Source organism: Bidens hawaiensis, unplaced genomic scaffold, assembly GCF_021521415.1.
Source record: "Bidens hawaiensis isolate Kalapana, Puna unplaced genomic scaffold, B.hawaiensis_p1.1 tig00002572_1, whole genome shotgun sequence".
In the NCBI taxonomy this organism is placed as follows: Eukaryota; Viridiplantae; Streptophyta; class Magnoliopsida; order Asterales; family Asteraceae; genus Bidens; species Bidens hawaiensis.
The window spans coordinates 61,409-74,037 of NW_027491140.1; the positions used below are offsets into that span (position 1 = coordinate 61,409).

A 12,629-nucleotide genomic window follows, 5' to 3' on the forward strand; every position below is an offset into this window, starting at 1 on the left:
TCGAACTCCGCGGTGAGTTCGCTGGGGGGTTAAATTTTTCAGTATACTGTTTACAAGATTTTAAGCGTTTTCGAAAAAACATGAGTTCTCGGTAATATTTTGGTGTTTTCGGTATTATTAGTTCTCGGTTTTATGAGATCTTGAAACTTATGGGTTCTCGGTGGTTTTAATGTTTTCAATTTTGTTTTATGAGATCTCGGTTAACATTAAAACCCGAAAACTATTCTAGATAATAAGATTTTAGTCCAATAGTCTAAGGGATTAACTTTATTTCCAAGATTTAGTTATTTTTAAAATATAGACAAAACAGCAAAACTCATCCTTTATGTTTGCACGTTTTTTGAGTGGTTGTCCTTTCGCAAACTTAATGATAGAATACATCCTTTATGTTAAAAAAAACCTTGCACAGTTGGTCCTTTTCACTAACGAGGGTTAGTTTTTCCCGTTAAATCTAGTCATATTTACCTCATGTGAGGGCAATTTGGTCTTTTTACCCACTCAGGGGTTATTTGTGTAATTATCTTAAATTTTTGGTTTATAAATAAATAAACATTTTTCTCCTGTAACCCTCATTTTCATCCCAAACATTCATAACCCACCATCAACACCACAGCCACACCAGTGAACCACCCACCATCAGTACCGGCCACCGTCATCATCATCTCATAAACCCTAGATCTACCAGTTGTGATTTTCCTTTTTCGAGCTAAACAGTAGATGTGGAAGAACAATGAGGTGGTTCCGGGCAGAGTTTGGGTGAATTTTGTGGTGGTGGAGGAAGCAACTAGATGGAGGAGACTTGAAATTCCCGTTATTCCGGCGCATTCGTCTTCTCTGGCAACCAGTTCGGCGACGTAGATCTGAAATCCCGAAATTTCTGCCAAGAGCTTGAGTTCCGACTTGCCGTCAACATTTTCCGGTGAGAAATGAAAAAAATCAAGACCCGGTAGTTTAGGGGAATGAACAACCGGCCGTCAGATCCGCCGTGGCCAGTCAGAGACGGAATCGTTTATTTGATGACGAGGATGACGGTGTAGACTCATATAAATCCTAATCAACCGTTGCCTGTTGTGACTGATCCAAACCCCGTTTCATCTTCATCTTCTTCCTCGATTTGGGGATTTAGGATGTCATCTTAAATGGGTTAGGAATTGCAAAGGATTATGGTTTATCACATCAAATATTTAATGGAATGGATAAAAGATTTGGTTGGGGAGATGATATGTGTTCAAAGGAGGGTGAGGGTGGTAGTGGTGACTTGTGTGTGTGTATGTGAGAGAGAGAGAGAGAGAGAGAGAGTATTATATATATTATTTATTTGTAATCTAATAAAATATATTTTAAATAAATATGGCATAAGACTAATTTACCCCCATGTGCAGTGCACATGATCAGATTTAACAAGATAAATTAACGGGATTAGTGTCAAAGGACGTAACGTGATAGGGATTTGAAACATGAAGTATGTTTTCTGCTATTTAATTTGCGAAAGGACAACCATTGAAAAATCATGAAAACATAAAGGACTAGTTTTGCTATTTTGTCTAAAATATATCTTTAATTAATTAATCAAATTTTGAGATAACTTGGAGATAAAGTTTAGTCAAAATTAGGAAAAAAAACACATCCTAATTTGAATTATAAACCAAATTACGTGTTATTGTCAGAAAACTGTGATTAGCACGAAGAACATTAACTAAAAACACCATGATTCTTAATAGATTTTAAGTCATGAAATCAAGTTCAAAGATTTTAGGCAGCTTATATGAAAATCGATTTCCTTGAGTTCAAAAAAATAATGATAATATAAACCAGAATTAGGGTTTATCATATTTTAGTTCATGTATTCCGGTTTAGATCAAGATTTAGGGGAAACATGAAGAACTGATTAATCAAGATCGCTCTAATACCATATGTTGAAAAACCTCTAAGGTTCTTTCGCTGCCCATGTTCGAGTCCGTGTACAGGCAAGGCATTACTTTTCTTCTTGTCCATCTAGGTTTTACGCTTTTTTTTATTGTTTACTAATTAATTTCTTTTAGGTTTGTTATTGCTATGCACAAGTTCGAAACGATGCGTTGTACCGTCACAACTTTCGGGACTGACAATGCTCGGGTTTTATCGACTCACCGCGCAATGTCTAGTACCGAGAACACTTGGGTTTTACTCGCGCCTCGGTTTTTATGAAACTTCATTTTAGTTTACCGTAACAAATGTAAACGAAATCGAACAAATTCGTGTTGATCCATCACCGGAACGCTCGGATTTTTACCAGTGCCCGTAACGCCCGAATACGAGTCGGCTCGCCGATGCAACGATCGGTTTTAAACATGTTAAAAAAATTATAATGTGCTATATGAGTGTCATAGAATCACTGCCTCATCGTTTGGGACTGAGCGATGCCACTCCATTGACCCACCTCAATTTTTGTTATATTTTTTTGTTTTCATTTTGTTTAGTTCCGGTGCCGTAACGAACGTAGCTAATAGTGATTAAATTCACATTGACTAGCCGCTGCAATATCCGGGTCTTACCAACCGATTTTACCACGCAGCGTGCGGGCAAATCACTAGTTTATTCTTAAACGCCGTCTTCAAAAACAAGCTGTGAAACTCTATTGTGACGTGTTCTGAAAACAATACTTTTTATTCATATTTCATCTTTAGATGACTTTACAGAAGTTATTGGTGATCCAACAGTAAAAATGCCCGCCGGTAACCATCTTCATCGATGATTTGGGCGACAGATTTGACCCACTCATAAAAATCCTTTTATTTGTGGTGAAAGTTGACAATTTTTTAGGAAGTAATTTTGGTTTTTGAAATGAAGATTAGCGTCACGTACCCATATAATTAAGTTCCGTTTTGTATAAAATATGTTGAACTTTTAAGAGGCTGAAAACATCTTGGAAGACTTTTTTAGGTAACTAGGGAAGATTCTTCAAACCATTTTGTTTTATACTTTCCACTTTACAAAAATATCATTTTTTATAAACTTCAATAAATTTTTAAAAATTATCCTAAACATATTTGATTTGTTTATGTGGTACTTTTAACTTTGGATCTTATGTCATTCCCTCGTAACCCACTTTTTTACTTGCATATGGAATTATTTTACCCAACTTTGGTTTAGTTAATAAAAAGGTTTTTTATATGCTTCACAAAATATACTTACTATTTTGACAATTCTTAGATAAAATTGCGAGTCAAGCCATTAATACCGACTTTTATTAAATTGCACGTCAAAGTCAAAATCAAGCTATTGGAATTTCAACCGGACCAAAATGTCCTTGGTGAACGATGTATATTAGACCAGACTGTAACTCAAGTTGTTATATCCTTAGTGAACGACGTATATTAGACCAGAGCGTAACTCAAGCCAGTAGTAACAATATTTTATGATTGTAAATCGAAATCAAACTATATAAACTTAAACTCAACACCACCATGTACGTGTAATAAATGGCGAAATCCTATATCCACCAAAAACCAATATTTCCTTTAATAATTAATAGAGAAAATTCCTAAAATAGCCCATTTTAGAGAGAGAGTCCTCAAAATAGCCCTTTTTTCTCAAAATTTTTTATAATTTAGACTGTCAAGACGCATTGGGAAAATATAAAAATAAAGGAGTAGCCCATATTTCTAAAGAAAGTCAGGTAAGATACGAGATTTAGGGAAATAATGGAGGTAAAGTCCAAATTTTTTGTAATATTGGAGTAAAAGTTCAGATTTTTCCAAATTTTTTTTTTCAAAAACCGTCTTGAGAGACTGTTTTTTTATGTTTCCTACCTTTCCCGTCCATATTTTCAAATTCTTGGAAAAATATATTTTTTACAATTATACCACTAAACCACCACCACCACCACCACCATCACCGACGCCGTCGGTTGCCGAAGCTCCGACCACCGTCTTCCGGTCTTCCGGTCTTCCTTTCTCATCTGAAAGCCAGCGGCAGATGGCTTTCGTTCAGTCAAATGGCTATTTTGGAGACTCTCTCTCTAAAATAGGTTATTTTGGGAATTTTCCTTAATTAATAATGTATGTTTAGAAAAGATTATATGTAATTGGAACAATATGATCAAGGAAGATGAGATTAGTGGAAAATATATGTAGACAAAAAGACTTATCTGACGTGGCATAAATAATATCCACGTCATGATTATGATGAGTGCAATTCTCTGTAAGACCTGATGGTCCTCCTCGTTATCAATATCAATATCCAGCTCAATCACACACTCCCTTTTCACCTCGATTAAATCACACACAACTGTATGTTACTGTGTGTTTTTGTTACAGTCAGACCATTATAAAACCCTAAAGCCTTCTTCGCATTTAAACGTACACAGCTGTTTAATGGGAGATCAGGTATAATCTCTTCTTCACTTTTCTCAACCCGGCCTAGCTATTTGACTCTCATTATAATTATTTAAAGTGAAAATGAGTTTCTTTAATCTGGAAATTTGTATTCGCTAACAGAATGAGTCTTTATATATAAGGGTATGAAAATTGAAACAAAAGTGAGTTTCTTTGATGTGGGTATGGTTTTGATGAGTCTTTTAGTAAAAAAAAAAGAGAGTTTTTTTAATGTTGGTTAAGTTTGTTGATTAATGTTTGTTTTTACGATATTATTGTTTGATCGATCATTGTTATAATTAGGAGGAAAAGAAGGTGGAAGAAGAGGCGAAACCGGTCACCGGAGATGAGAATAAGGAGTCTAATTATAAAGACCCGCCACAAGAAGTTGTTTTGAGAGTGTTCATGCATTGTGAAGGCTGTGCTAGAAAAGTCCATCGATGCCTTAGAGGCCTTGAAGGTTCGTGAGTTATTTGACTCCGAAGAACTATAGTTTTGTTTTCAACATGATCGGTTTTGCTTTTTAAAAATGGGATGTTGCAGCTTGTTGCTAGCGTATATGCCTCTATTATATATATTATATTATATGAAATAGACTATATATAAATTATGGCATTTCTTATTTTATGTGGTTTTTTAAAGAATTTTTTGGTTTAATTAATGCTTAAACAGGAGTTGAAGATGTTATTACGGATTGTAAGACTCATAAGGTCACAGTGAAAGGAGAAAAAGCAGATCCATCGAAGGTTTTTGAAAGACTTGAGAAAAAATGTCACCGGAAAGTTGAGCTGTTATCGCCGGTACCAACTCCGGCGACGGAGGAGCCCAAGAAACCGGAGCAAGAAGAAACTCCTAAACCGGAAGTGAAGAAAGATGAGGTTGTAGTTAGTTCTTATTATATTGTCTTGATTGATTTAATTGTGGTTTCTAACATTGTCGAGTTTGTTTTATTTTTTTCCCGGTGACATGCAGCCACCGCCGGTGGTTACGGTGGTGTTGAAAGTACACATGCATTGTGAAGCTTGTGCCCAAGGGATCAGAAAACGCATTTTGAGGATGAAGGGTAATTTACTATTTTTTTTATTTTATTTTTTTCTACTTTTTCACAAATATTTACCAAAGAAAACCTTTTTTACTTTTTCTTTTGCACATACTTCAATCTCACGTTTAGTGTGTGTCAGAGGGTATATTTATTTAAATACACTATTTAAAAAATATTAATAAAAATATACTTTCACTAATTTTAAACAATATGAAAGGATGAGCTTCAAATAAAACATTTTGAAAAATAGAAAAGGACTGGTAACCAAGTTTATTCTTATTACTTTTAACTGTAAGGTTTGTAGCTTTTGAAGGTACATATAAAGAGCGCAAGAAATTACATATTTGTTTCTTAAGTATATATCCAACTTCATAACTACCATTTGATAGAGTTGTGAAAACTAGTGAAAACCCTATGTAACATCGTTTTTTCTTTGTGTTTTTTCACACATGTAATATATGTTGTTACATTTAATACAAAATATCAAAAAATAAAAAAAAATAATTTTGTTTTGCTACTTTTTAACATTTTTTTACTAATTTTTATAAATATTTTTAGGAGAGAGAAAAAATTATATTAACTTTTACAGTTTTTATTAACTTTAATTGTGTACCACAAGTTTCAAACTTTAATTAAAAACATATGATTGAGAATGAGTTTCTAGAGTTTTCACAACTCAAGTGGGGTTTTTATTTTAACCTTACCCTAGCCATGTATATGTATCTATTAACTACATGTTGTTCACTACATAGTCATTTTATTTTAGAAAAAAAAAGAACATATTAAAACAGAGGTTGTTTAGACGTTAAACGTAGTTTTAAGACTATCCATAATAATATGGGCACTCTTAAGTGTCACATCATTCATTACAAATTTTTAAAAATCCTTATTTTATCTCTAACCCTACAAATATTCATATCATTTTTTGTTTCTACCTGATCACTTACACATTACACACAACATTTAAATAAGACAGTTTTTTTTAACTTAATTTGTACCCACCTCTATGCAAAAAGCGACAAAACCAAAGCCCATGTGGAAGGGCTTGAACATAAGAGTATAATTCTGCAATGCTAAGGAGTATCTCCAATGCATGCCCTTACTAGCCCTTAGCATTGTAGAATTATGCATTTAGGTCCAAGCTTTTTAACAAAGGCCTTGTTTTTTTGTGGCTTTTTCTATGGAGATAATCCCAAGTTAAGTTACAGAAAATGCTTTATTTAAATTTTGTGTGTAGTATGTAAGTAATGAGGTGAAAACTAAAAATGATAAAGTTATTTGTAGAGTTGAAAATAGAATAAGAGTTTTTAAAGATTTATAAGAATATGATGTAACACCTAAAAATGGTCGTAACATTGTGGATTCTCTAAGCACATTTTAGTTTTGTTAACTCTAGTTTTGTTAAGAAAGGTATCTCTCATTTATATTTGTTCCGTTGTGGACACCGTGCAGTTTAGTAAAACACTAACTCATTAAATATTTAATAAAAATTGAATTATATATAATTATTTGTATCAACGTAAGTAAAAAAGTTGACTTTTTTCCTTTAATGAACCGAGAAAAAAGAAAATTTTGATCTTCATTATTTCTTCAATAATAAAAATGTCATTCAAAATAATAATAATAGATGGATGTAAACTAAAAACACGAACATCTAACACACTCACACAATTATCCATCTAACCCTTTCCCATATAATAAGTTATTAGAGCATTCTCAACCTGTTTCATATAAAAATATGTGAGAGAGATTTGTAAATTATATGGTATAGTTATGAGTGGCTATAAATAAAGAAAATAGAAATTTTATTGGGTTATAATTTTTATATAGTTTCTGAAAGTGGCTGTAAGTAGGGGAAAAAATAATTACAAAATTAAACTATATTATTTAATTAAATATGAAAGAGAAAATATAGTAAATTTTAATGCAATTATATATATATATATATATATATATATATATATATATATATATATATATATATATATATACAGTGGCGGCCCAGCGATTTTGATAGCCTAAGCAAAATAATATATATGAGGCCTTTTTTCCAAAATATATAACTATTTTCCTTACTATCCTAACACGTCAAAATATGATGAAATTAAGTAATAAGATTTAGCATGAGATGCTATTTTAGCTACCCCGATTCAAAATCGATGTCACTATCAAACAAATAAAAAGAACTTTAACATAAACCAACTAATTAACTTAGTAAAATTTACTAAGGAGAAAATATACGGCAATAATCAACAAAGCACAAATCAAGCGTAATCGAACGAAAATAAAGCATGACTTTAGCAACAACCGAAATAAATGAGAGATGAAAACTGATAATAGAAAAATAAATCAAACTTTTAAACCTTGACTCATGGATATCCATTGATTATGAATTGTGAGGGTCGATGGGTTCTGAAACATGTAGGTGATTTCTCGTCTCCTCTCCACCAATCAAATAGGTGATGTATATCATAAAAAGAATATACCATCTTAGAAAGGGACAATCATAATGGCCAAAGTCTATTTTTTTAATCAAATAGGGAAAAAGTGATTAATTAATCATCATGTATACAATATATATTATTTTCTTTGCAACTCTACTAGTAATAATTTAAAAAAAAAACATGCCTAGTATGATTGGAACTCAGGCCTCCAAGGAAATAAAGGAGCATGCATCCCACTACGATGTACAACACTTATGTTTGCTTACGTGCAGACATAAGCTTCTGAAAACTGTTTTTTTTAAATAATATTTGCAAACTGCTTTTATGGTCTTAAAAAAGAAGCTATTGTTTAACTTCTTCACACATCTTCACACTTCTTAACATCCTACCAACACCCAATGTGGAACACCACCACCACCCATCATGCGCCGCCACCACCACCACCGTCCGCCACCACCCACCGTCCGCCACCACCACCACCCACCACCGTCCACCACCACCACCGTCCACCATGATCACCGTCCACTGCCACCCACCACCACCACCACCCATCACCACCACCAGCCACCCGTCGGCCACAACCATCATCCACTACCACCACCCACCGTCCGCCACCACCACCTACTATCCGCCACCAACACCATCCACCACCCACCACCACCGTCCATCACCACCACCACCCACCCCGTCAACCACAACCATCGTCCACTACCACCACCTACCGTCTGCCACCATCACCTACCATCCGCCACCAATACCGTCGACCACCCACCACCATCACCGTCCATCACCACCACCACCCATCGTCCGCCGCCACCACCCACCTACCATCCGCCACCACCACCGTCCACCGCTACCACCAACTATTTTACTAGTCTATAGACGTTATATAATTTCTATCTACTGTGATATGTATGATAGGTAACTAATTTTCAGTTTATGCAGACGATACCCAGTTTATAAAATAAACAGTATTATATTTTCAGATTACAGACCTTCAGACCAAATCTTCAATTGCAGACATGAAATCAGATGAAATCAGATTGCAGACAGTTTTTGTCTTCAAAAACAAACAAACCTAATTTGATTAAGCTGCAACGTATTTTTTAATATGAAAGCTAAAAGTCCAGGTGCACAAATCGGGTATTCTCAGGAATCGGAATCGGGTAGGAACCAGAACCGGGTACAGTAACCAAAGTCAAAAACAGGTTCAGGTAGGAACCGGTTCCGGTTATAGTCCGGTATTTGACCAGGTTTTGACCGGTACCATCGGGTTTTTTTTTGGTTTCGGGTAGGGTACGACCGGGTTTTGACCGGGTATTTGCGGAACCGGTTCCACTGGGTCCGGGTCGGTTCCGGTTTCGGGTACAGTTTCATAGGGAAACCCAAAACTTGGTCCATACCCGCGGGTAGGGTCGGGTCCGATTCCGGGTAGGAACCGCCGGGTCGGGTCCGGAACCGGTTGTTTTGTGCACCTCTAGCTAAAAGTAAATTTTTTTTTTTCAAAAAATGAAGCCTTAAAATTTTGAGAGCCCAAAGCTTAGACTTTAGTTTCCTATACTATTGGATCGGCCCTGTATATGTAGGTAATGAACTGAGAATGTTCTTAATTAGAAAGTTTATTATATTCTTGAAAATGATAAAATAAGTGGCTCCAAAGTTTGATTTTCAATTTGTGTTATTGTTTATTCATTTACTTATCATTAATTATTTTATTAGTTTGAGCATGCTCTATACCGGCTAGTTTAATGAACTAGCCTTAACGTTGGGAAGTATTATCCTGCAATAAAATGTCATATGATTTTTTTGTCGTTTATTGTAAAAGCTGTTTTTTTTCTTGGATATATATATGATCTTTGTATAGTTTAAAAAAGTTGTTTTTTTAATTTTTATTTTTATGTGTTTGAGCTCATGATTAATCTAAGATTTTCGCCTTCTTATAAATATGTTCAAATTTCGTATTGTTTTTGGGAATGTAGGGGTGGAAAGTGCATTCCCGGATCAAAAGAACTCACAGGTAGTGGTAAAAGGCACTTTTCCGGTGGCGGAGCTGGTGGATCACGTGCACAAAACAACCGGCAAAACCACGGTCATTCTAACGCAAGATCATGAGCCCAAGACGGAGGAACATAAGACCGACCAAAAGGATGGTGGCGATAAGAAGGATGAAGAGAAGAAGGTTGGCGAAGATGCCGAGAAGCAAGAAGCGGCCGGCAAGGAGGAGACGGCGGCAGCCGTCATGGAGATGAGAAAAAATGGATATTATTATTATCCGCCGGTGAATTACCAATTATACCCTCCAAGTTACGTTGCGGAACCTGCGTATACGTATCCATCACAAGCCCCACAGATGTTTAGTGATGAGAACCCCAATGCATGCAGCGTAATGTAAATAAAGGAGGGGTAAAACTGGAAAGTAGTAACATGGAAGTTGTTTTGAGCTTTTGTAATGTCTACATGTGGTGGACATGTATGGAGTATAAAAGTGTGCATAAAAAAAGCTCTTGAATTTTGTGAACTTTTTTAGCTTTTAAGAAATAAAATTTGATACAAGTTCTAAAATGTTTGCATCGTATAAATGAAATAAAAGTAAATCTAAAATTGGAAACATTCGTTATAGACTCTGTTTTAAGTTTATGTTGCACAACTATTTATCTATAAAAATGTATATTAAAAAATTATGTGTCACTCACTTACTATTTCTCATCCCTCTCAAGCCATCAGATTGTTTGACTTGTAATTTGAGGTTTCTTATGTATTTGATTCGAATTCACGTGTATGGGTCTCACAAAACACGGATAGTCCTTTAATATGCTAAAAGTAGTTATAAATTTATTAACTAAAAATAAGATAATCTATACACTAAGTAATAATTCTAGACTCTTAAACTTAACTAAAACTACTAACCGACAAGTGTATTGGTCGACTCTAGTACAGCCAAGGTTGTAAAAGTCGTTAGGCGGTCCTAGGCGGTCGACTGGGTAGTCGCGACTACTCTGGAATAGTCGGGGATTACTCGGAAAATACCTACGGAGTACGCGGCCGAGGCGGGGAGTACTTGATCTAGGCGGGAGTAATCAGGGAGTACTCGGCCGCCTACTCGGGAGTTTTACAACATTGAGTACAGCTAAATAAGTCCAGATATTGAACACGCATAACTCATTAAATTACGTAAACTAGCTAATTAGATTCAACTAACTGACACGACTATTTATATTATTTTGTTTTAGGGGGAGGGGGGGGGGGGTACTAAAATACTAAATTTAAACTAGTTTAATTAATAAAACTAGACACAACTTAACTTAGGACTAGGATTTAATTCAAATAATGACAAGTAACCACCTAGGATAGAATCACGAATGTATCAGCTATCAAATAGTTGGAAAATGTTATGTTATGGAACCAGGATCTTAAAGTATTTACTTAATAGGAAACCGAACAGGACCCTCGACCCTTCTCAAGGAGACACCTATGGACCCCTAATAAGTTATTAAAAATACCGGTTTAATTAGACTCGATTACGGTCACTAATTTATTTTATGACAAGTACCTCTATACGAAATTCTACCTTATAGAGCGGAAATCAAAGATAGTTTAATGAATTCACTTGATTAGAAAAACAAGACAAATAAACCAAAACTAGACGAACTCCTTACAGAGAACTAAATCTAGCAATTTATTAATCAAGATCTATCATATAATCTATCACCTTACAGATATATAGATAAGCAACACATTTAGATTTAATTGATTATTATATGAAAGACATTTATCAAAGAATCCATGAAACAATAAAACTCATTAAACAAACTTAAGCACACGTATATATCGAATGAAAAACATAAAGCCTTTTACTTAGTCATAATGCCATAAACAAAAGCATAATTCAAATTAAAATCAAAAATCAACAAGAGTTTGTCATAAGCCTAGGCGATTTAATAAGTTTAGCCTAGCATTACTGAATCAAACAAAGAAAAATTTGAATTCATGTGAATATCTAGATAAAAACAAAAAACGGAAGAATTAGGATGATAAAACCTGTGTTCTTCGCTCCCGATCGATTAGCACTTCACCCGTTGATTCCTAGCCTCAAAATTCTTCAAAATCCTTGATCTTGAGCTTCAATTTTTGTCCAAAACGGCTGGTAATCATAAGTTATCATTAGGGTTAAGGTAAGTATCATTATATAGAATATTACGGCCACAAAACCTTCCGAGCGTCCAAAACTTTGTGGAATTTTGGGCTCTCCGAACAAATGGAAGCTGAACGCGTGATATGACGTGCAAAACACAAACCAGCCCCATAACCATGCCGAGTCGCGTGGCCAGCTTAAGAAGGTTGGTCGCGTGACGTGGCTTACCCTATTTGTCTCGATTCTCGTGCCGGTTCAACCAGGTTCTTTTCTAGATCATTCGGGCTCGTAGTGTTAGCTGGTTTTAGCTCGGTTCTTGATCTCTTTAGCACTATTATCGCCCGAGACCTACAAGACACAAATATAAGTTAGTAGTATACAAATTCTAAACGAAAACGAACTAAAACTAGTTAAATATAATACAAACTATATGAGGGAAAACATGTGTATTTAGCAATATATCATCCTTAAATGGGTAACATCTCTTTTATTTATGAAACCTTTTCATAATCAAACAATAATTTTCACGGGTCATAAGTCTCACCAAACTCGGATAAACCTTAAACAGGTTATAACATGTCATTCATTTGTGAATAATCCATTAATAATCAAACAATAATTTTCGCGGGTCATTGAGTCTCACCAAACATGAATAA

The 12,629-nt window shown here is 34.9% G+C and overlaps 1 protein-coding gene across 1 annotated transcript; it reads left to right on the forward strand.

The window, feature by feature from the left end:
- Window positions 1-4,736: 4,736 nt before the first annotated feature.
- Window positions 4,737-10,362, forward strand: LOC143620416 (heavy metal-associated isoprenylated plant protein 7-like). Its single transcript, XM_077092118.1, has 4 exons — window positions 4,737-4,815; window positions 5,028-5,233; window positions 5,328-5,418; window positions 9,821-10,362. Exons 1-4 carry the CDS (start codon window positions 4,761-4,763, stop codon window positions 10,231-10,233), a joined length of 765 nt encoding a protein of 254 aa, XP_076948233.1. The 5' UTR covers window positions 4,737-4,760; the 3' UTR covers window positions 10,234-10,362.
- Window positions 10,363-12,629: the final 2,267 nt, after the last annotated feature.

What these genes read in the sequence shown, in the direction of transcription:
- LOC143620416 (XM_077092118.1), top strand. Translation starts at nt 4,761, where the DNA reads ATGCATTGTGAAGGCTGTGCTAGAAAAGTCCATCGATGCCTTAGAGGC. An exon ending in CGGAAGTGAAGAAAGATGAG is followed by an intron (nt 5,234 to 5,327) that starts GTTGTAGTTAGT and finishes GGTGACATGCAG; the next exon opens with CCACCGCCGGTGGTTACGGT. An exon ending in ACGCATTTTGAGGATGAAGG is followed by an intron (nt 5,419 to 9,820) that starts GTAATTTACTAT and finishes TTGGGAATGTAG; the next exon opens with GGGTGGAAAGTGCATTCCCG.